The sequence below is a fragment of the Oncorhynchus clarkii genome, chromosome 25, assembly GCF_045791955.1.
Source record: "Oncorhynchus clarkii lewisi isolate Uvic-CL-2024 chromosome 25, UVic_Ocla_1.0, whole genome shotgun sequence".
NCBI classification, from domain to species: Eukaryota; Metazoa; Chordata; class Actinopteri; order Salmoniformes; family Salmonidae; genus Oncorhynchus; species Oncorhynchus clarkii.
In genome coordinates, this window is record NC_092171.1 from 20,210,575 (window position 1) to 20,235,421 (window position 24,847).

At 43.1% G+C, this 24,847-nt stretch overlaps 1 protein-coding gene across 2 annotated transcripts in view; it reads right to left on the reverse strand.

The window, feature by feature from the left end:
• Positions 1 to 11,351: 11,351 nt before the first annotated feature.
• LOC139383985 (transmembrane protein 63C) overlaps positions 11,352 to 24,847 on the reverse strand; it is a 73,735-nt gene continuing 60,239 nt past the window's right edge. For both annotated transcript variants that reach the window (XM_071128616.1, XM_071128615.1), the window contains exons 14-23: positions 21,657 to 21,810; positions 21,413 to 21,519; positions 20,676 to 20,762; positions 20,461 to 20,526; positions 20,189 to 20,351; positions 20,005 to 20,110; positions 14,383 to 14,550; positions 14,132 to 14,244; positions 13,809 to 13,898; positions 11,352 to 13,689 (exon numbers count right to left, since the gene is read on the reverse strand). In XM_071128616.1, the coding sequence (XP_070984717.1) occupies positions 13,474 to 13,689; positions 13,809 to 13,898; positions 14,132 to 14,244; positions 14,383 to 14,550; positions 20,005 to 20,110; positions 20,189 to 20,351; positions 20,461 to 20,526; positions 20,676 to 20,762; positions 21,413 to 21,519; positions 21,657 to 21,810 (1,270 nt within the window). In that variant the 3' untranslated portion in view covers positions 11,352 to 13,473. The remainder of the gene's footprint in view (positions 13,690 to 13,808; positions 13,899 to 14,131; positions 14,245 to 14,382; positions 14,551 to 20,004; positions 20,111 to 20,188; positions 20,352 to 20,460; positions 20,527 to 20,675; positions 20,763 to 21,412; positions 21,520 to 21,656; positions 21,811 to 24,847) is intronic.

Below are 24,847 nucleotides of genomic sequence, written 5' to 3' on the forward strand. Positions count from 1 at the left end.
CAGCATTAACTCTGAATGGTTCAGGTAAGGGTTAAGGTTCAGCATTAACTCTGAATGGTTCAGGTAAGGGTTAAGGTTAAGCATTAACTCTGAATGGTTAAGGTAAGGGTTAAGGTTCAGCATTAACTCTGAATGGTTAAGGTAAGGGTTAAGGTTAAGCATTAACTCTGAATGGTTAAGGTAAGGGTTAAGGTTCAGCATTAACTCTGAATGGTTCAGGTAAGGGTTAAGGTTCAGCATTAACTCTGAATGGTTCAGGTAAGGGTTAAGGTTAAGCATTAACTCTGAATGGTTCAGGTAAGGGTTAAGGTTCAGCATTAACTCTGAATGGTTCAGGTAAGGGTTAAGGTTAAGCATTAACTCTGAATGGTTCAGGTAAGGGTTAAGGTTCAGCATTAACTCTGAATGGTTAAGGTAAGGGTTAAGGTTCAGCATTAACTCTGAATGGTTCAGGTACGGTTAAGGTTAAGCATTAACTCTGAATGGTTCAGGTAAGGGTTAAGGTTAAGCATTAACTCTGAATGGTTCAGGTAAGGGTTAAGGTTAAGCATTAACTCTGAATGGTTAAGGTAAGGGTTAAGGTTCAGCATTAACTCTGAATGGTTAAGGTAAGGGTTAAGGTTCAGCATTAACTCTGAATGGTTCAGGTAAGGGTTAAGGTTCAGCATTAACTCTGAATGGTTCAGGTAAGGGTTAAGGTTCAGCATTAACTCTGAATGGTTCAGGTAAGGGTTAAGGTTAAGCATTAACTCTGAATGGTTCAGGTAAGGGTTAAGGTTAAGCATTAACTCTGAATGGTTAAGGTAAGGGTTAAGGTTAAGCATTAACTCTGAATGGTTAAGGTAAGGGTTAAGGTTCAGCATTAACTCTGAATGGTTCAGGTACGGTTAAGGTTAAGCATTAACTCTGAATGGTTCAGGTAAGGGTTAAGGTTAAGCATTAACTCTGAATGGTTAAGGTAAGGGTTAAGGTTTGTGTTAGGCTTAAAACAAAAAAAACTAAAATATCTATCGCTGGATTCAAACATGCAACCTGAGGCAGATGCTTACGCTCATCCAACATCCGGTCCACAATGCTGTAGCAAAATGGAAACCTACTTGAATGTTCACTGTTGCCCCTAGTGGCCGGTTTACAAGTCATCTCCCAACCTCCTCAGACATGGATGGACGTTAAATACTGACCTGTATCACCGGTGACCTGGCTACATGCACGCACGCACACACACACGCACGCACGCACGCACGCACGCACGCACACACACACACACACACACACACACACACACACACACACACGCGCACACACACACAAACACGCACACGCGTGCACGCACGCACACACGCACACACACACACACACACACACACCGCAACTGCATTTACCAGACTCATGTTATAATTGCTAAATACTGAACAATTTAAACACTTGCCCTCAATCCCCTCTTCCCCAAAACACATGTAAATATCGGATTGTAAATTGTGCCTTCTTGTATTATACTTTTGCTAAAATGTTTATTCTATTCTACTGAGCCATTTACTTCATGCTCGTATCCTTCCCAATGGGCAAAAACTGGTTCAGCCACCGTTGTTTCCATGTCACTTCAACCCCAAAATCAATGTGATGATGTTGAATGAACATGCAAACTGATTGGTATCGCAAAAAGTAATCAACATAAGGGAATTTAGTCGTTGTTTCACCAACTTTTAACCTAAATCCTATGACATGGTGAAATGTTTTGTTGGATTCACGTTAGTTGACAATTCAACCAAATGTAAATTAAAATTGCACATTTAACTGATGTCTGTACCCACTGGGTTATCTTTTATGATTTCTTATTATTGTTGCATTGTTGAGTAGGAACCTGCATTTCGTTGGAAGGTGTTCACCTTGTGCATCCCGCACATATGAATAATAACACTTGAATCTTTCTGTACTGCAGAGTAATCAAATGTTGTCCCATGACGCCAACTGAAGATATTGTGCCATACCTGATGGCTGCTGAGGGATCAGTCCTGGGGCTTTCTGGGGGAGACAAGCCTGTTAGAAACGACAAGACACACATTCTTTTTTTAGAAAGTCTGCAATGTGCTTTGGAATGAAGGGGGATTGGATGTTGTCATGGAAACTGCTAAGCAAGGGTCCAGAGAGATATTTGTTTTTGGAGGCAGACAGACACTCTTCAGTGGAGCTGGCTGGCGAGCGGGGTAGGGTAACTGATGTATGATATAGAGTAGAGGGGGTCTGTAGGGAGGTGGAGGGGGCTAGCAGACTGGGGCTGATCAGGTTAACACTCTAAGATCATCCAGCCTGGAGGCAGCTGAATACTAATGAGTGAGTCTGCCATCTCGAGTAGCCTCAGCTCAACCACTGCAGCATGGCAACCACCATTGCCTTAGCAACAAGAGGAGAAGCACTTCTCTTTTTGTGCTCTTTCATGACAGTTTGATGACAGTGTTAAAATGTCATAAACAGGTGAAGATTTTCAGTTGAAATCTTACGGGGTTTACAACTGACTTCCCAGTCAACTTGAGGTGTCTTAATTGTCAAAGAGTGTTTGTTATATTTTCCTCTATGTTGGTACAGACTGTGCCACTAAAATGTACAGGCAGTGATATAGAACATCATTCAAGTAAGGTAGTCCCTCTCTCTCTTGACTGGCTTGCAGTCTAAACATTAGAAAGGTTACATTCTTTATATCTTTACCCCCTTTTTCTCCCCAATTTTTATCTTGTCTCATTGCTGCAACTCCCCAACGGGCTTGGGAGGCAAAGGTCAAAAATGACCCGCCAAACCATGCTTCTTAACACCCGCCCATCAGCCGCACCAGTGTGTCAGAGGAAACAGACGATGCTGGGCCCAAACGATGCTGGGCCATTTGTGCGCTGCCCTATAGGACTCCCGATCACAGCTGGTTGTGATACAGCCCGGGATCGAACCCGGGTCTGTAGTGACGCATCTAGCATTGTGATGCAGTGCCTTAGACTGCTGCACCACTCAGGAGGCCCAGAAAGGTTACATTCTAATTGAAGTATGAAGCCATGGTAACAGAAAAAGCCCCCTTCTAATGGCCCTGTTCTCCTGCATTAGATAACAGATCTTGACACCTTTGCTGGGAGATGGAGACAGTGGCATTTCATGCCGACAACATTCCTCTAATGAGCTCAACCTTTTGTGACGCTGCCTGCCAAGACCTTTACAGCGCCACGCTGGATCTCACATCGATCTCCTCCAAGATCTGAGGGCAAGACACTGTCCCCCCTGTCTGGCCTTCAAAGCCCTGGCTGGCCTGGAACACAATGATCAACTATAGCCACTCACAACTATAGCCTGCTTCTACAAATCTTGTGTAAACTTATGCAATCTGGGGTGAAATAAAAAGTGAGAGTGAAATGAAATGACAACTGCAACTTATACTTTCATTACATTAAATGTTTTAACTAAAGATATGTAAATATAAAACAACAGCAACTGATTAAGCTGAATTTGCATGTGAAAATAAGGAGGCAGCATAAGCTGTGGGGGAATGATAATATTCTATTCTGAGCATCTGGAGATAAGAGGGGAAAAGTTCTGTGCCACACACCCAAAGGAATTCACCTTTCACTAAGAAGCGTGCTCCAAGCAGTTGCCTGTGGTGACAGGGGAAAATGTCAGGCATATTTTTTTTCTCTCTCTCTAACAAATGTTCAACATAGACAAAATTTGACTAAAAATCTTGAATTTGTACCTTTGAAACAATGTCAGATCGTCAATGTAATATCCACTATAAGAAAAATACTTTGGGCTGGGCAGCACCTCATACTGGAGAGGTATTCTATACCTTATTTCTTCAGTCTTCCCATCCAGGGTTTTAGCATTTGGGATGTCAACAGCTTTTGTTTACATTAAGCCCAGAATTCAACCAAACATAGACAGTACATAGGCCTAGCATTTTCAGCTTTGGTTGATTTCAAATGGAATATACAAGTTAATAATATGTACTGTATGTTGGATTCACATCTCCATCTCAACCAACAGTTAAAGAATAGGATTAAATCAAACTCTATATTAAGTGCATTTAAAGTTTGGAGCAGGTAGCTGATTGGTGGTAGCTATTCAGCAGTCTGATGGTCTGGGGGTAGAAGCTATTGGCCAGTCTGTCAGTTTTAGCCATGATGCTCTTATACTGCCTGCGTCTGAGTGATGGAAGCAGGGAGAACAGGGCATGGCTTGGGTGGCTGGGTTCCCTGATGATCTTCTTGGCCTTCCTGCGACACCTAGTGTTGTAGGTGTCCTGAAGGGACAGTGTGCACCCGATGGGGCTTTCGGCTGAGCGTTACACCGTCTGTAATGCCTTGCGGTCAGCGGCAGTGGAGTTGCCATACCAGGCTGTATGCTCTCGATGGTGCTCCTGTAGAACACTGTGAGGTCCCTCGGGGACAGGCCACATTTCTTCAGCCTCCTGAGGTTAATTAAAGAGTCACTGTTGTGCCTTCTTCACCACTGGCTAAGATGGAACTATCCAACCAGTAGATACAACAACATATCAACATTTATAGGAGATGTCAAAAAAACACAATTCAATATTACTTTAGGACAGTAAATAGCATAGAAATGGAAATTAAAGTAATTTAATAAGATCTCTAAGGTAAATACCCTAATGTTAAGGCTTATAAATTAATGTAACAATATTTATTCAACCTGAAGAGTAAGACATCCATTGCCACATTTTGAGGTTACTGTAACCATAAATGTTCTATGCAATCATAGAAAGCGTTGCAGGTCGCAAGGTCTGTGGAAATCTTTACAATTGCTATAATAATCTGCACAGAACCTCAAACGGCATTGATCACATGCCATGTAGGCCTAATTTAATGTAATCACAACTGCAACACAGGTCATTTGGCTGTGCTATTAGATGAAGCACAGTGATACACATTAAGTTGTTGTATAAATAAACAAAATATCTGACGTTGTATTCCTATTTGAACTTTATTGTGCTTTTAGATGGCTGAAAGTGCAGTGGTAACACATTTAGGAGACAACTAAACCAAAAATCGGACATTGATTTTACGTTGGAATTTAGTTGTGCTTTTAGATGGTTGAAAGCATAGCATTGGGAATTCAGCAAACTTTTGGCTGTCTTTTTTTAAATGGGTGAACATAGGTTGGAACATATTTACCTAATATGACCCAATTATCCACATTGAAAAGACGTGGTGTGTAGCATCTATGAACCACATGATTATGCATAGTATTGACGTCAAACGGAAGAACCGAGGACAAGGATGGCTCCTGCTGTGAGATTCTCTCTGGTGTTTACGAACAACTGATGCTGTGAGGATATCAAGATGCAAGGATGCTGTAAGATTAGGATATCAGGACCTGCTTAGACAAAAGCAATTGTAACAGTAGAGCAAATGATCGCAATGTATGGGAAAATGAATGGCTGTAGTATTACCATTATAATGAGCACATGATGCATGGAATGCCAAGGTATGAATGTATGAAAGTGTATATTCTTATTTTAAATGTCTGTTGTTCTGATTTTGTCTATTAATGTTCTGCATTGTCATGTTTTATGTTTTGTGTGGACCCCAGGAAGAGGAGCTGCTGCTTTAGCAGTACCTAATTGGGATTCTGATAAAACACTAAACTTATCCCATATAAAAGCTGAAATATATAAATCAGAATAACAGGTTTTTATCTTAAAGTCTCTGTAAATTTATTATAATTGATAGTGTAGATCTTAGGGAGGCTGAGGCAAGTTCTACACAGTACTAAGAGCGATGTTATTCACTGGCATTGGAGTCTCAACTCTCCTCCTCCTCTACCCTGATCTGGCGACAGATCAGGGTAGATCAACTAATTGCCACCATTCGAACTACAATCCCCACATGAAGTTTACGGGACTAATGAGGTCTCCAGTATACACACATGCTTGTCCCCGGGCTAGTTTGTATGCAGTACTCCTCCAGAAAATGGGCCATCATGGAGGTGAGTACCTGCATACATTAACCCACTCTGCAGCTCTGTCTGCCATATTAAACTCTCTAGCCAGGCAAATTCATGACCATTGGGGAGCAAATCTGATCAGCAGAGAGGCATAGTGGAATTCATTCCCTACACAACCTTGATTCAGCAGCGACAGGCTGACAAATGCATTTTGACAAAACTGGTGATTTAGAAAACATGCCAAAATGTTAAGTATGGCACATACATCATAATCTTACAAATCAGAACCTTTGAGGACAACAGATTGAGAACAATACCTGAGCCGACAAGGTGGTTCAAATACCCAAATACTGATTGTCACTTGTTAAAACCACTTCATCGACAAGGGGTCCTAACGTTCACCTGATCACCCTGTCATGGAAAGAACAGGTGTTCTTAATGTTTTGTATGCTCAGTGTGAGATATTCTTTCGTCTCTTGGACCATGTGTGAGAAACTTGCACGCATTGCTGAATATCCAAATGTGCTTGGACAATGAGCCTCGGTCACTTGTAGGCTACATTTTCTCACGGACAACAAGAGAAACCAGATTGTAAAAATCCACTATAAAAGCTTGGTTAGCTCTCTGCAGTCGCCCCTTTGATTTTTCCTTGACCAGAACCTCTGTGCCTTCTGCTGAACTTGTGACTCCGTGCCCTTCCCTACAGACCACAGCAGACGGAGAGGGAATAAGGAGCCTGTAGCACAAGATGCGTGGCAGCAACAGATTCAGTTTTAATTGAGCTCACAGCACTTCAAAAGACTTTTGACACAGAGAACAGCTCAGGCCTGTCGGTCGGATGGAGGTCACTACTACACACACACTGTCCCGCGGTTCCTCAACCTCAGGTCTCAATAAAAAAAACAAGCCACACATTTTCATCAAGATGACATAATGTTAGTTTTACTTTATTTCCCTGCGAAAGTAAATGCTTCAGAGAAATCTATAAGTAGTATTTCAGAAAGAACACAGCAGTTTCCCGTAAAGGACGAAAATAAGAGCTTGAGCAAAGTCTGGAAAACCACTGTATTCCCAAAACAGAGCCGGAGCGCCCATGTGAAGAGCATCTGATGTATGAGCACAAATGACAGAGGAACAATAGAGCTCATTTAGCATCAAATCTGTGGGTTTTACAAGTACATTTCCTCCTCGCAATGTTATTGGGACATGAAGAAAGTTTGGTTCTTGAACTTTTTGATGTTTGCACATGATTACCTGAAATGAAATGGAATCAACTGTTGTGACCATCATAAAAAAAACATGATTATTTTCTTATAAGAACATGTTAAAGAACTGTATAACCTGTGAAAAAACATGATTATTTTCTTATAAGAACATGTTAAAGAACTGTATGACCTGTGAAAAAACATGATTATTTTCTTATAAGAACATGTTAAAGAACTGTATGACCTGTGAAAAAACCTGCTGAATCCAGAGCACACGTTTGGTGAGCTTAGGGGACTTCTGGGTTGGGGTTTCTCTATTCAAACTGCTTTTATTGTGGTGCTCTCCACTATGAACATCTCAGAGGACAACAATCAGTTAACCACCTAACTGAGGAACTCAATTTAACCTTGCGCAATACCCTAGATGCAGTTGCACCCCTAAAAACTAAAAACATTTCTCATAAGAAACTAGCTCCCTGGTACACAGAAAATACCCGAGCTCTGAAGCAAGCTTCCAGAAAATTAGAACGGAAATGGCGCCACACAAAACTGGAAGTCTTCCAACTAGCTTGGAAAGACAGTACCGTGCAGTATCGAAGAGCCCTTACTGCTGCTCGATCATCCTATTTTTCCAACTTAATTGAGGAAAATAAGAACAATCCGAAATTTATTTTTGATACTGTCGTAAAGCTAACTAAAAAGCAGCATTCCCCAAGAGAGGATGGCTTTCACTTCAGCAGTGATAAATTCATGAACTTCTTTGAGGAAAAGATCATGATTATTAGAAAGCAAATTACGGACTCCTCTTTAAATCTGCATATTCCTTCAAAGCTCAGTTGTCCTGAGTCTGCACAACTCTGCCAGGACCTAGGATCAAGAGAGACACTCAAGTGTTTTAGTACTATATCTCTTGACACAATGATGAAAATAATCATGGCCTCTAAACCTTCAAGCTGCATACTGGACCCTATTCCAACTAAACTACTGAAAGAGCAGCTTCCTGTGCTTGGCCCTCCTATGTTGAACATAATAAACGGCTCTCTATCCACCGAATGTGTACCAAACTCACTAAAAGTGGCAGTAATAAAGCCTCTCTTGAAAAAGCCAAACCTTGACCCAGAAAATATAAAAAACTATCGGCCTATATCGAATCTTCCATTCCTCTCAAGAATTTTAGAAAAGGCTGTTGCGCAGCAACTCACTGCCTTCCTGAAGACAAACAATATATACGAAATGCTTCAGTCTGGTTTTAGACCCCATGTGAAGGTGGTAAATTACCTTTTAATGGCATCAAACCGAGGCTCTGCATCTGTCCTCGTGCTCCTAGACCTTAGTGCTGCTTTTGATACCATCGATCACCACATTCTTTTGGAGAGATTGGAAACCCAAATTGGTCTACACGGACAAGTTCTGGCCTGGTTTAGATCTTATCTGTCGGAAAGATATCAGTTTGTCTCTGTGAATGGTTTGTCCTCTGACAAATCAACTGTACATTTCAGTGTTCCTCAAGGTTCCGTTTTAGGACCACTATTGTTTTCACTATATATTTTACCTCTTGGGGATGTCATTCGAAAACATAATGTTAACTTTCACTGCTATGCGGATGACACACAGCTGTACATTTCAATGAAACATGGTAAAGCCCCAAAATTGCCCTCGCTAGAAGCATGTGTTTCAGACATAAGGAAGTGGATGGCTGCAAACTTTCTACTTGTAAACTCGGACAAAACAGAGATGCTTGTTCTAGGTCCCAAGAAACAAAGAGATCTTCTGTTGAATCTGACAATTAATCTTAATGGTTGTACAGTCGTCTCAAATAAAACTGTGAAGGACCTCGGCGTTACTCTGGACCCTGATCTCTCTTTTGAAGAACATATCAAGACTGTTTCAAGGACAGCTTTTTTCCATCTACGTAACATTGCAAAAATCAGAAACTTTGTCCAAAAATGATGCAGAAAAATGTATCCATGCTTTTGTCACTTCTAGATTAGACTACTGCAATGCTCTACTTTCCGGCTACCCGGATAAAGCACTAAATAAACTTCAGTTAGTGCTAAATACGGCTGCTAGAATCCTGACTAGAACCATAAAATTTGATCATATTACTTCAGTGCTAGCCTCCCTACACTGGCTTCCTGTCAAGGCAAGGGCTGATTTCAAGGTTTTACTGCTAACCTACAAAGCATTACATGGGCTTGCTCCTACCTATCTCTCTGATTTGGTCCTGCCCTACATACCTACACGTACGCTACGGTCACAAGACGCAGGCCTCCTAATTGTCCCTAGAATTTCTAAGCAAACAGCTGGAGGCAGGGCTTTCTCCTATAGAGCTCCATTTTTATGGAATGGTCTGCCTACCCATGTGAGAGACGCAAACTCGGTCTCAACCTTTAAGTCTTTACTGAAGACTCATCTCTTCAGTGGGTCATATGATTGAGTGTAGTCTGGTCCAGGAGTGTGAAGGTGAACGGAAAGGCTCTGGAGCAACGAACCGCCCTTGCTGTCTCTGCCTGGCCGGTTCCCCTCTTTCAGTTCCCCTGTCAGTTTGTTATATCTGGAGTACTTCTCATGTCCTATCCGGTGTCCTGTGTGAATTTAAGTATGCTCTCTCTAATTCTCTCTTTCTTTCTCTCTCTCGGAGGACCTGAGCCCTAGGACCATGCCTCAGGACTACCTGACATGATGACTCCTTGCTGTCCCCGGTCCACCTGGCCGTGCTGCTGCTCCAGTTTCAACTGTTCTGCCTGTGATTATTATTATTTGACCATGCTGGTCTTTATGAACATTTGAACATCTTGGCCATGTTCTGTTACAATCTCCACCCGGCACAGCCAGAAGAGGACTGGCCACCCCACATAGCCTGGTTCCTCTCTAGGTTTCTTCCTAGGTTTTGGCCTTTCTAGGGAGTTTTTCCTAGCCACCATGCTTCTACACCTGCATTGCTTGCTGTTTGGGGTTTTAGGCTGGGTTTCTGTACAGCACTTTGAGATATCAGCTGATGTACGCAGGGCTATATAAATACATTTGATTTGATGGTAGCCTAGGCCTACACAGTTTGTGTGTGGCCAAAAGGTTGGTTTCTTGTTATGCTTAACATTTGTTCATAAAACACAATTCTATTCCCCCCTCAAATCAAACAAATAACTTTGATTTTATGAGACACAGTACATTTATCCTATAATATTCCCTCCGTTTCTCAAAATCACTTCTGACAAACACTATTTCAAAAAGACAGAGTATATCAAGAATATACTTCAATGACTATAAAATTACTACCTTCACAGGGCTGCACTAAAGTACACTGGACATTTCTTAGGTTGACAATTATACCGTTTGAATTTTGGAGTACTATTATACACATTCTGTAGCTTCCTTTGGGCTCAGGAAAAACCAAAAACCAATATATGAATGATGACAAAACATACAGTACCAGTCAAAAGTTTGGACACACCTACTCATAGAAGGGTTTTTCTATATTTTTTACTATTTTCTACATTGTAAAATAATAGTGAAGACATTAGAACTGTGAAATAACACAAATAGTAAAAAAAAGTGTTAAACAAATCCAAATATATTTTATATTTGAGATTCTTCAAAGTAGCCACCCTTTGCCTTGATGTCATGTGGTTCCCACCGTGATGCATGGAGGTGGTGGTGTGATGGTGTGGGGGTGCTTTGCTGGTGACACTGATTTATTTAGAATTTTAGGCACAATTAAACCTGCATGGCTACCACAGCATTCTGCAGCAATATGCCAACCCACTGGTTTGCGCTTAGTGGGACTATCATTTTTTTTTTTTAACAGGACAATGACCTAACATACCTCCAGTTTGTGTAAGGGCTATTTGACCAAGAAGGAGAGTGATGGGAGTTGTGCATCAGATGACCTGGCCTCCACAATCACCAGACCTCAACCCAATTCAGATGGTTTGGGATGAGTTGGACCGCAGAGTGAAGGAAAAGCAGCCAACAAGTGCTCAGCATATATGGGAACTCCTTCAAGACTGTTGGAAAAGCATTCCTCATGAAGCTGGTTGAGAGAATGCCAAGAGTGTGCAAAGCTATCATCAAGGCAAAGGGTGGCTACTTTGAAGAATTTGTTTAACACTTATGGTTACTACATGATTCCATAGTTTTAATGTCTTCACTATTATTCTACAATATAGAAAATAGTAAAAATAAAGAAAAACCCTTGAATGAGTAGGCGTATCCAAACTTTTGACTGGTACTGTAACTACAGCTTATAATCAAATCATAAGAAGGGAAAAGACACCAGAGAATCAACGTTCAAATCCCATTATATCATCGACAAAGAGCTTGAATATATGATCACAGAATACAGCAGTTAGAAACGGCAAAGACACCGACAACAAGGCACCTTAAGCCACAATCCAAATGCTTCCATTGAAAAACCCCATCAGACCAGCAAATAGTCTGCACATAATGAGTCAACATCATTAGCTCGGTGGTTTGTGGAGCACACTGCTCGACAGACCTGGGTTCAAAGACTATTTCAATTACTTTCAAAGATATTTTGAAGCAAGTATGTCGATGTGTTTTCCTTGAAAATAAGTAGTTCAATATTTGAATGTATTTGGAAGTATTGGCATGTACTTGAAAATCCTCAAATACACAGACAAGTGCATTTAAATACTCCATGCATTAGAACCTTGTCCTGTAGGTTACATTTTGTTGTTGTTGTTGTTGAAATTAAGGTATTTGGAAATAAGCATTTCAAAAAAGTAGGCTATTAATAGGAAACTATTATAATATACTTTCTAATACTTCAAAAAAAGGTAGTAACATTCAGCTACATTAGAAAATATTCAAAACACAGAAAATACAACTTTTACTAAAGACTTATATGCATGTACTTTATTGAACCCAGGTCTGCTGCTTGTCTATTGGTTGAAGGAACTGTATGACACACAGTACACAGGAAGATGGCTGCTCACACAAAGTAGGGAGTAGGATAATAGCTATCAATTGCGTTGGATAGAACTATGGCCAGAATGTGTACATATGCGTGTTTGTTTGAATCGGTCTCCCACTTTTCCCTGCTCTTCAGTTCAGTCCATGCAACATAGTGAGTTTTTCTTCAAGGCACAGCAAGAGAGCACAATGACAAACCTCAATCAGTTTCCATTTAGTTTGGCATGGAAACGTCCTCTCCCCCGAGCAGCAAAACACCCGCAATACAAAACTAGCAACGGTTACTGTATGATTGAATCAAACAGTGAGGTCAGCCGAGTCTTTACTTCGATGGGTGGACATGGAGTATAACAATGTATACGTTCGCAACATGCAGTGGAGCGGACGACTGGTTTGGACTACTGAAACCATGATGCAATAGGGTACTACTAGTGTCTTTTCAAGACTATTTTTTGCGGCCGGACCTTTACGCACAACGTTTTAAAACCCAAGTCATTGGAGATAATGTTCTAAAAATGGAGGACTTCAGGTGCTCCCTGAACTTGTCCAATAAGAGTACTCTTTTTTGTTTTCTGTTTTGAAATCTTTTCTCCCATTTCCTCCTACTGAACACAACTATGATGTTCTCATAATAACAGTCATTGATAAACATTAATAGAAAGGGATGGCACTATACATAAATTATTAAACAATACACACAGTCCGCCCCTCAGCACAATAATATCACATACAACTGACAGTACAGAAGAGCAAAAACAAGAACCTTGACAATAAATGCAATAGTATCAGACCCGTTGTCCCTTTCCCTCCATAGGGTGTTAGAGCTCGGAGTTTCACTCTGCCTTCCCTCCGTCTGTCCTGTTCTCCCACTGCAGATGGCTTGATCCCGACCCGCGGCCCTGCCTCGCAGAGCTCTACCCCACCAGAGCCAGATCCCCCAGAGCCAAGACCACTCTGTCTAGTAGGGTCGTTGGGTTAAAACCCACTGAACTGGTGAAATCCATCCCTACTCCTTTCCCAGTGGTACACAAAGATAGTGTCCTTCACTACACAGTCACTCCCAGTCAGGTCACATACAGTATGGTAAAGTTCATTCACTTATAGAGGGGAAAAAAGGGAGACATGAAGTAGTCAGAAAACTACAGATGCACTTTTGTTTGAAGTATCCTCCGTATTGTTTATTTAAGGTGAAGCCCCCACATCCCCTCCACTGGGCTGAGGAAGAACCTATTTCAGCCTTTGGTTCCAAAGAACCTCCAAACACAAAATCCAAAAGGGTCCCTCACAAACATTGTACAGTCAGAGGGGCTTGGATGTGGAAGAGGGTAAAACAAGGGTTTAAAAAAAACATCTTTCTCTCTTACAAATAGGAGACGGTATGGAGGTTAGGGAGGGGGGTGAGTCACTGGTAGCCCACTGGGCTGTCCATGAGGGGGCTGGAGTAATAGGGGTTTGGAGGGTCCTGGAGCTCTGTCTCGACAGTCTCAACCTGGTCTTCCTCCTCCTCTTGCTCCTCTCTGTCCTGGGAGCTGGCCATAGTCCCGTAGCTCTGGTGAGCTGGGGAGGGCATGGGGGTCAGGCCTAACTCCGGCTCCAGCAACACAGATGCCACAAACAGCTGAGGGGAGAGACACAGAAAGAAGTTACTAATTACTAAAACTGAAATGACTCACACATATATACTAGTTATGAGCTTATTGTACAGGGATTGAGAGTGGTGTGAATGAAGGCAGGTACATTGGAGGGGGTGGTGGAGGGGGTGGAGCTTCTCTCTGCATCAGTGAAGGCCCCTTCTGCTGGCTGGTCAGCAGACATCTGGTCAAACATCTGAAACACATTGGGACAGTGATAATTAAGCCATTGAGGGCCAGGATTTATCTAAAGAGCATAGCTGCACTGCGACAGCCGATGCTTAAATACCACATCTCATAAAGACATAGCCCAAGGTCGAGGTACTTAGGCTTAATAAATTACATTACATAGAGTTTGTCAAAAACTAAGGCTGTGCTAGCAATAACACCAGTACAGCACTATGTCCCATTGTTCATACTATCGCTGACCTGGTAGCTTGATGACTTGTCAGGCTGTTTCCTAAGGCATAAGCTGAAGAGGGAGAAGACAAGGCAGGAGAGCAGCGACACAAATGTGAAGAGGGTGATGGGACGCATTGGGCCTGGAGCACAAGAGAAGAACCACAATCAAGACCACATCACCATATATGACGACTCACTAAGCTATGTCTGACTAACAGTGGGTAACCCACATGTATCGGTCTGTTTAATAGGCTATGGTAACATGAACTAGGAAGTACCCAGCCTGAGCACAGAGAAGAACAGGAGCCAGAACATGCAGAGGATGGGCGCCACGATGACCTGGCTGATGGCTGCAGTGTGGATGCGCTGGTTGAGGTTGGTGGGCACGTAGGCATAGTAGATGTTGTAACGGTCCACCATGTGTTTCAGGATCAGGTAGAGCAGCCCTGAGAGACAAACATACACCGAGCTGACTGATGAGGACATATGCAGCCAATCACCTATTGTAAAGTTCTAACTTCAGTCTAAAGCATAGTTGAGGTCAATTGCACTCCCATTCCTGTCGGCTGACTTCGGAATTTACTAGAATTTAGATGGAATTGACCCCAACTCTGGGCTACAGAATGAATAACAGGTTAAAGACAGCATGCAGCAGGGCCCAGGCCTGGTACAATGTGGAAGGCAGGTGTCAAGGCCTGGAGAGTAGCGGCAGTAAATAAAGGAGAGTAGCGGCAGTAAACAAAGGAGAGTAGCGGCAGTAAATAAAGGAGAGTAGCGGCAGTAAACAGAGGAGAGTAGCAGCAGTAAACAGAGGAGAGTAGCAGCAGTAAACAAAGGAGAGTAGCGGCAGTAAACAAAGGAGAGTAGCGGCAGTAAACAAAGGTGAGTAGCAGCAGTAAACAAAGGAGAGTAGCAGCAGTAAACAGAGGAGAGTAGCAGCAGTAAACAGAGGAGAGTAGCAGCAGTAAACAGAGGAGAGTAGCAGCAGTAAACAGAGGAGAGTAGCAGCAGTAAACAGAGGAACGTAGCAGCAGTAAACAAAGGAAAGTAGCAGCAGTAAACAAAGGAAAGTAGCAGCAGTAAACAAAGGAAAGTAGCAGCAGTAAACAAAGGAAAGTAGCAGCAGTAAACAAAGGAAAGTAGCAGCAGTAAACAGAGGAGAGTAGCAGCAGTAAACAAATGAGAGTAGCAGCAGTAAATGAAGGAGAGTAGCAGCAGTAAACAAAGGAGAGTAGCAGCAGTAAATAAAGGAAAGTAGCAGCAGTAAATAAAGGAAAGTAGCAGCAGTAAACAGAGGAGAGTAGAAGCAGTAAACAAAGGAGAGTAGCGGCAGTAAACAAAGGAGAGTAGCGGCAGTAAACAAAGGTGAGTAGCAGCAGTAAACAGAGGAGAGTAGCAGCAGTAAACAGAGGAGAGTAGCAGCAGTAAACAAAGGAGAGTAGCGGCAGTAAACAAAGGAGAGTAGCGGCAGTAAACAAAGGTGAGTAGCAGCAGTAAACAAAGGAGAGTAGCAGCAGTAAACAGAGGAGAGTAGCAGCAGTAAACAGAGGAGAGTAGCAGCAGTAAACAGAGGAGAGCAGCAGCAGTAAACAGAGGAGAGTAGCAGCAGTAAACAAAGGAACGTAGCAGCAGTAAACAAAGGAAAGTAGAAGCAGTAAACAAAGGAAAGTAGCAGCAGTAAACAAAGGAAAGTAGCAGCAGTAAACAAAGGAAAGTAGCAGCAGTAAACAAAGGAAAGTAGCAGCAGTAAACAGAGGAGAGTAGCAGCAGTAAACAAAGGAGAGTAGCAGCAGTAAACAAATGAGAGTAGCAGCAGTAAACGAAGGAGAGTAGCAGCAGTAAACAAAGGAGAGTAGCAGCAGTAAATAAAGGAAAGTAGCAGCAGTAAACAGAGGAGAGTAGCAGCAGTAAATAAAGGAGAGTAGCAGCAGTAAATAAAGGAGAGTAGCGGCAGTAAATAAAGGAGAGTAGCGGCAGTAAATAAAGGAGAGTAGCGGCAGTAAATAAAGGAGAGTAGCGGCAGTAAATAAAGGAGAGTAGCGGCAGTAAATAAAGGAGAGTAGCGGCAGTAAATAAAGGAGAGTAGCAGCAGTAAATAAAGGAGAGTAGCGGCAGTAAATAAAGGAGAGTAGCAGCAGTAAATAAAGGAGAGTAGCAGCAGTAAACAGAGGAGAGTAGCAGCAGTAAACCGAGGAGAGTAGCAGCAGTAAACAAAGGAGAGTAGCGGCAGTAAACAAAAGAGAGTAGCGGCAGTAAACAAAGGAGAGTAGCGGCAGTAAACAAAAGAGAGTAGCGGCAGTAAACAGAGGAGAGTAGCGGCAGTAAACAGAGGAGAGCAGCGGCAGTAAACAGAGGAGAGCAGCGGCAGTAAACAGAGGAGAGTAGAAGCAGTAAACAGAGGAGAGTAGCAGCAGTAAACAGAGGAGAGTAGCAGCAGTAAACAAAGGAAAGTAGCAGCAGTAAACAGAGGAGAGTAGCAGCAGTAAACAGAGGAGAGTAGCAGCAGTAAACAGAGGAGAGTAGCAGCAGTAAACAAAGGAAAGTAGCAGCAGTAAACAAAGGAAAGTAGCAGCAGTAAACAAAGGAAAGTAGCAGCAGTAAACAAAGGAAAGTAGCAGCAGTAAACAAAGGAAAGTAGCAGCAGTAAACAAAGGAAAGTAGCAGCAGTAAACAGAGGAGAGTAGCAGCAGTAAACAGAGGAGAGTAGCAGCAGTAAACAGAGGAGAGTAGCAGCAGTAAACAAAGGAAAGTAGCAGCAGTAAACAGAGGAGAGTAGCAGCAGTAAACAAAGGAGAGTAGCAGCAGTAAACAGAGGAAAGTAGCAGCAGTAAACAGAGGAGAGTAGCAGCAGTAAACAGAGGAGAGTAGCAGCAGTAAACAGAGGAAAGTAGCAGCAGTAAACAGAGGAAAGTAGCAGCAGTAAACAGAGGAGAGTAGCAGCAGTAAACAGAGGAGAGTAGCAGCAGTAAACAAAGGAGAGTAGCAGCAGTAAATAAAGGAAAGTAGCAGCAGTAAATAAAGGAAAGTAGCAGCAGTAAATAAAGGAAAGTAGCAGCAGTAAACAAAGGAAAGTAGCAGCAGTAAACAGAGGAGAGTAGCAACAGTAAATAGAGGAGAGTAGAAGCAGTAAATAAAGGAGAGTAGCAGCAGTAAATAAAGGAGAGTAGCGGCAGTAAATAAAGGAGAGTAGCGGCAGTAAATAAAGGAGAGTAGCGGCAGTAAACAAAGGAGAGTAGCAGCAGTAAATAAAGGAGAGTAGCAGCAGCAAACAAAGGAGTAGCAGCAGCAGCAAACAAAGGAGTAGCAGCAGCAAATAAAGGAGAGTAGCAGCAGTAAACAAAGGAGAGTAGCAGCAGTAAATAAAGGAGAGTAGCAGCAGTAAACAAAGGAGAGTAGCAGCAGCAAATAAAGGAGAGTAGCGGCAGTAAATAAAGGAGAGCAGGGGAAGTAAACAAAGGATAGTAGCGGCAGTAAACAAAGGAGAGTAGCGGCAGTAAACAGAGGAAAGTATCGGCAGTAAACAGAGGAAAGTAGCAGCAGTAAACAGAGGAAAGTAGCAGCAGTAAACAGAGGAAAGTAGCAGCAGTAAACAGAGGAAAGTAGCAGCAGTAAACAGAGGAAAGTAGCAGCAGTAAACAGAGGAAAGTAGCAGCAGTAAACAGAGGAAAGTAGCAGCAGTAAACAGAGGAAAGTAGCAGCAGTAAACAAAGGAAAGTAGCAGCAGTAAACAAAGGAAAGTAGCAGCAGTAAACAAAGGAAAGTAGCAGCAGTAAACAGAGGAGAGTAGCAGCAGTAAAAAAAGGAAAGTAGCAGCAGTAAACAAAGGAAAGTAGCAGCAGTAAACAAAGGAAAGTAGCAGCAGTAAACAGAGGAGAGTAGCAGCAGTAAACAGAGGAGAGTAGCAGCAGTAAACAAAGGAGAGTAGCAGCAGTAAATAAAGGAAAGTAGCAGCAGTAAATAAAGGAAAGTAGCAGCAGTAAACAAAGGAAAGTAGCAGCAGTAAACAGAGGAGAGTAGCAGCAGTAAACAGAGGAGAGTAGCAACAGTAAATAGAGGAGAGTAGAAGCAGTAAATAAAGGAGAGTAGCAGCAGTAAATAAAGGAGAGTAGCGGCGGTAAATAAAGGAGAGTAGCAGCAGTAAATAAAGGAGAGTAGCAGCAGTAAACAGAGGAGAGTAGCAGCAGTAAATAAAGGAGAGTAGCAGCAGTAAACAAAGGAGAGTAGCAGCAGTAAACAAAGGAGAGTAGCAGCAGTAAATAAAGGAGAGTAGCAGCAGTAAATAAAGGAGAGTAGCAGCAGTAAACAGAGGAGAGTAGCAGCAGTAAATAAAGGAGAGTAGCAGCAGTAAACAGAGGAGAGTAGCAGCAGTAAATAAAGGAGAGTAGCAGCAGTAAACAAAGGAGAGTAGCAGCAGTAAACAGAGGAAAGTAGCAGCAGTAAACAGAGGAAAGTAGCAGCAGTAAACAGAGGAAAGTAGCAGCAGTAAACAGAGGAAAGTAGCAGCAGTAAACAGAGGAAAGTAGCAGCAGTAAACAAAGGAAAGTAGCAGAAGTAAACAAAGGAAAGTAGCAGCAGTAAACAAAGGAAAGTAGCAGCAGTAAACAGAGGAGAGTAGCAGCAGTAAAAAAAGGAAAGTAGCAGCAGTAAACAAAGGAAAGTAGCAGCAGTAAACAAAGGAAAGTAGCAGCAGTAAACAGAGGAGAGTAGCAGCAGTAAACAGAGGAGAGTAGCAGCAGTAAACAAAGGAGAGTAGCAGCAGTAAATAAAGGAAAGTAGCAGCAGTAAATAAAGGAAAGTAGCAGCAGTAAACAAAGGAAAGTAGCAGCAGTAAACAGAGGAGAGTAGCAGCAGTAAACAGAGGAGAGTAGCAACAGTAAATAGAGGAGAGTAGAAGCAGTAAATAAAGGAGAGTAGCAGCAGTAAATAAAGGAGAGTAGCGGCGGTAAATAAAGGAGAGTAGCAGCAGTAAATAAAGGAGAGTAGCAGCAGTAAACAGAGGAGAGTAGCAGCAGTAAATAAAGGAGAGTAGCAGCAGTAAACAAAGGAGAGTAGCAGCAGTAAACAAAGGAGAGTAGCAGCAGTAAATAAAGGAGAGTAGCAGCAGTAAATACAGGAGAGTAGCAGCAGTAAACAGAGGAGAGTAGCAGCAGTAAATAAAGGAGAGTAGCAGCAGTAAACAAAGGAGAGTAGCAGCAGTAAACAAAGGAGAGTAGCAGCAGTAAATAAAGGAGAGTAGCAGCAGTAAATAAAGGAGAGTAGCAGCAGCAAACAAAGGAGTAGCAGCAGCAGCAAACAAAGGAGTAGCAGCAGCAAATAAAGGAGAGTAGCAGCAGTAAACAAAGGAGAGTAGCAGCAGTAAATAAAGGAGAGTAGCAGCAGTAAACAAAGGAGAGTAGCAGCAGCAAATAAAGGAGAGTAGCGGCAGTAAATATAGGAGAGTAGCAGCAGCAAATAAAGGAGAGTAGCGGCAGTAAATAAAGGAGAGTAGGGGAAGTAAATAAAGGATAGTAGCGGCAGTAAACAAAGGAGAGTAGTGGCAGTAAATAAAGGAGAGTAGCGGCAGTACATAAAGGAGAGTAGCGGCAGTAAATAAAGGAGAGTAGCGGCAGTAAACAGAGGAGAGTAGCGGCAGAAGTGACAGAAGTGGAGTGGGCGTCTGGCTCACAACTCGCTGTGCCTGAGCGTCTGGAACTACAGCACATACACTTCACAGTCTGCACCAGGCTGGCAGCAGAGGTGACCAAGGTTACAGTAGCAGGAGAGAGGTTTCCACTGAGCACACACACAGGAAGGAGACACACACACACAGGAAGGAGACACACAAAACACACACATAGGAAGGAAGGATGTGAGAAGCAAAGACAAGCGTGCTTCTTTAGCCTACACACACACGCACTCACCAAAGGGCATGATGATGGGACAGGTGATACTGTAAGTCATGCTAACAGCATAGATGCACATGGTCCAGGCGTACTCCAGACCAAACTGGAACTCATAGGCCTGGCTCTGGAGATAAAAAAAAGAAGGTTATTTGATAAATCAAAGATGCACACAAATACTACAGTCAAATACTGCTCCTGTCACCCGTTTGACGTGGATGCGCTCGGCCCCGGGCTTGGCCAAACAGAGACGCAGAGCATACACCATCAGAGCTGGGATACGCAGCAGCTCCATGGCCGTGCCGATCAGGCTGGACGTGATCACGTAGTTTACAAAGAACGCGCCGTTATCAGGCAGGAACACACACCTGTACACAGAGGAGACATATCTTAGAAGTGTGTTTGCCATGGCAGTTCTGTCAGAGCTAGCTACGCAGATGGTACCATAGCAGTAGAGGCCTGGACAGTTACACTTACTCCAATTTAACATCCTTGTCTTCCAGGAAGTTGACATCAAACAGCCACCTGAAGAACAGATCCAGACTAGAGTAGGGCAAAAGGAGAGGAAAGAAGCACAGGTACATTAGAGCAGAAGCACGGGATCCTGGATCATACGCAATCTCTGTAATGATCATAGCAGTGAACAATAAGTGGTCTGTTACACGTCAGCATGTATGTTCCTATATTCATACCTGGAGAGACCCAGCGAGGGCAGGATGATCACCATGAACACCAACAGTACAAAGCACTTGTGCATCGTGATCTGGTTCTCACTGGATCTGAGGACACCACAACAAAGACCACATCACAACAGAGGACATGTTTTGGACATCACAACACATATTTTGGACATGTAGTACATGTTAGAATATGAAATACTTTCAGGAGACACTAATGACAGAAGCTCACACAAACACAATCGCACTCACTCACACGCGACATTCAAAAAGCAACATCTCACATGTTTAATGATTCCGTTTCAAATGCAAACAACTTAGTGGGCTCATTACCACGAGCAGCGCCTTCCACAATAACAGTAAACATTGATTTGCATTAAGTCATTCACAATATATGGGTGGGTGGTTATGTAAAGAGACGGTGCTCATAGGTGCAGTGTGAGGTTGTCTCCAGGATGCAGAGCTATTCTGCTCCTCAGTGTATCGTGACCACTTTGCATGTCATTATCTCCACAGAAGATCGTTATGACAACCTGACTAGAGAAGTAACGCAGGCAAACAGAGCACACAGTGAGACAGAGAGACAACAGTGAGAGAACAGTGAGAGGTGTGTAATTGTGTCGAGAAGACAGACAAAAACAAGTGAAGAGGGTCTGAGGAATATGAATACAGTGTTTTGTCTTTTCAGGGACAGAAGTGGGCCTTGGGTTGAGCAGTATCTGCTGGGGCCTGCAAGCAGTGCAATACTCTACCTGGTCCAGTGAGACTCGAAGAAGGCTGAGTAATAGACTATGAAGGGCAGCAGGACAGAGAATGCCCAGAGCAATAGAGTAGGGAAGAACTGAGTGATGATCGGGCTCTATGGGGAGAAACCAAAACCTCATGAGTTCATCATGCTATAGTTCATTCTGGAAATACTGAGTTTATTTGCTTTTGTACAGCACCATCACCTCATTAGAACCATTCAAGCACTGTAATTCAGGAATTAACTCTGACCCTCAGGCTGTCCACAGGCCGGGTGACGTTGAACTTGTCCATGGTGTTGACGATGATGGCGGGAGTGGTGAGGAAGAAGAGGATGAGGAAGAGGAGGATGTTGAGCAGGACGCTGCGGAGCCACCAGCGGGAGCCACACACTGAGAGGTTCTCCCTGGAGACGTAGGTAAAAACATGGTCACTGATCTATCCTGATGGACGGCTGACATGACAGACCTCTCCACGTCCTGTCTCTGCTAATCTGTACTACTGTTTATATCCACAAAGTATGAATACAACAAAAACAACCCTTAACGTGGGAGGGAATAACAAACCACACTGGAGTGGATAACAGGTTGGATACAGCACACTCGAGTGCTCCGTTGTAATGATAGAAAACACAGTCAGTTAGTCAGTCAATCACTGGTCGACCCAAGAGCCTGTGACACCACCAGGGAGCACTTCCGCCGCACAAACACACACAGCCAATGCGGCATGAAGCACAGCGAGCACCGCTTGGCGGGGCTGTCTCATTGGCTAATGGGGGATACAGTCGAAGTAGTAAGTTTACATACACCTTAGCCAAATACAATTAAACTCAGTTTTTCACAATTCCTGACATTTAATCCTCGTAAAAATTCCCCGTCTTAGATCAGTTAGGATCACCACTTTATTTTAAGAATGTGAAATGTCAGAAAAATAGTAGAGAGAATTATATATTTCAGCTTTTATTTCTTTCATCACATTCCCAGTGGGTCAGAAGTTCACATGGACTCAATTAGTATTCGGTAGCATTGCCTTTAAATTGTTCAAATTGGGTCAAACGTTGTGGGTAGCCTTCCACAAGCTTCCCACAATAAATTGGGTGAATTTTGGCCCATTCCTCCTGGCAGAGCTGGTAACCGAGTCAGGTTTGTAGGCCTCCTTGCTCACACACGCTTTTTCAGTTCTGCCCACAAATGTTCTATAGGACTGAGGTCAGGGCTTTGTGATGGCCAACACCTTGACTTTGTTGTCCTTAAGCCATTTTGGCACAACTTTGGAACTGGAGCTTGGGGTCATTGTCCATTTAGAAGACCCATTTGCGACCAAGCTAACTTCCTGACTGATGTCTTGAGATGTTGCTTCAATATAGCCATATAATTTTCATCCCTCATGATGCCATCTATTTTGTGAAGTGCATCAATCCCTCCTGCAGCAAAGCAGCATGATGCTGCCACCCCCATGCTTCATGGTTGGAATGGTGTTCTTCGGCTTGCAAGCCTCCCCCTTTTCCCTCCAAACATAACGATGATCATTATGGCCAAACAGTTATATTTTTGTTTCATCAGACCAGAGGACATTTCTCCAAAGAGTACAATCTTTGTCCCCATGTGCAGATGCAAACCGTAGTCTGGCTTTTTTTATGGCGGTTTTAGAGCAGTGGCTTTTTCCTTGCTGAGCGGCCTTTCAGGTTTTTTTTATTTATCCTTTATTTAACCAGGTAGGCTAGTTGAGAACAAGTTCTCATTTGCAACTGTGACCTGTCCAAGATAAAGCATAGCAGTTTGACATATACAACAGAGTTACACATGGAATAAACAAATCATATAGTCAATAATACAGTAGAAAAAAGAAGTCTATATACAGTGAATGGAAATGAGGTAAGATAAGGGAGTTAAGGCAATAAATGGGCCATGGTGGCGAAGTAAATACAATATAGCAATTAAACACTGGAATGGTAGATGTGCAGAAGATGAATGTGCAAGTAGAGATACTGGAGCGCAAAGGAGCAAGATAAATAAATACAGTATGTGGATGAGGTAGTTGGATGGGCTGTTTACAGATGGGCTATGTACAGGTGCAGTGATCTGGGAGCTGCTCTGACAGCTGGTGCTTAAAGCTAGTGAGGGAGATATGAGTCTCCAGCTTCAGTGATTTTTGCAGTTCGTTCCAGTCATTGGCAGCAGAGAACTGGAAGGAAAGGCGGCCAAAAGAGGAATTGGCTTTGGGGGTGACCAGTGAGATATACCTGCTGGAGCATGTGCTACGAGTGGGTGCTGCTATGGTGACCAGTGAGCTGAGATAAGGCGGGGCTTTACCTAGCAGAGACTTGTAGATGACCTGGAGCCAGTGGTTTAGAGACGAGAATGAAGCGAGGGCCAGCCAACGAAAGAGCGTACAGGTCGCAGTGGTGGGTAGTATATGGGGCTTTGCTCACAAAATGGATGGCACTGTGATAGACTGCATCCAATTTGTTGAGTAGAGTGTTGGAGGCTATTTTGTAAATGACATCGCCGAAGTCGAGGATCGGTAGGATGGTCAGTTTTATGAGGGTATGTTTGGCAGCATGAGTGAAGGATGCTTTGTTGCGAAATAGGAAGCCAATTCTAGATTTAATTTTGGATTGGAGATGCTTAATGTGAGTCTGGAAGGAGAGTTTACAGTCTAACCAGACACCTAGGTATTTGTAGTTGTCAGTCAGAACCGTCCAGAGTAGTGATGCTGGACCGGTGGGCGGGTGCGGGCAGTGATCGGTTCAAGAGCATGCATTTGGTTTTACTTGCATTTAAGAGCAGTTGGAGGCCACGGAAGGAGAGTTGTATGGCATTGAAGCTCGTCTCGAGGTTTGTTAACACAGTGTCCAAAGAAGGGCCAGATGTATACAGAATGGTGTCTGCGTAGAGGTGGATCAGAGAATCCCCAGCAGCAAGAGCGGCATTATTGATGAATACAGTGAAGAGAGTCGGCCCGGGAATTTAACCGGAGGTCCGGACAACAGGCCTTCCGATTTGACACACTGAACTCTATCAGAGAAGTAGTTGGTAAACCAGGCAAGGCAATCATTTGAGAAACCAAGGCTGTTGAGTCTGCCAATTAGAATGTGGTGAATGACAGAGTCGAAAGCCTTGGCCAGGTCGATGAATGCATCGGCTGCACATTAATGGCTCTTATCGATGGCGGTTATGATATCATTTAGGACCTTGAGCGTGACTGAGGTGCACCCACCAGCTCTGAAACCAGATTGCATAGCGGAGAAGGTACGGTGGGATTCGAAATGGTCGGTAATCTGTTTGTTAACTGGGCTTTCGAAGACCTTAGAAGGTTATGTCGATATAGGACTCGTTTTACTGTGGATATAGATACAAATTATGTCAATTAAGCCTCCCGGGTGGTGCAGTGGGCCGGTCGCAGTGCGCGCTAACCAAGGTTGCCAGGTGCACGGTGTTTCC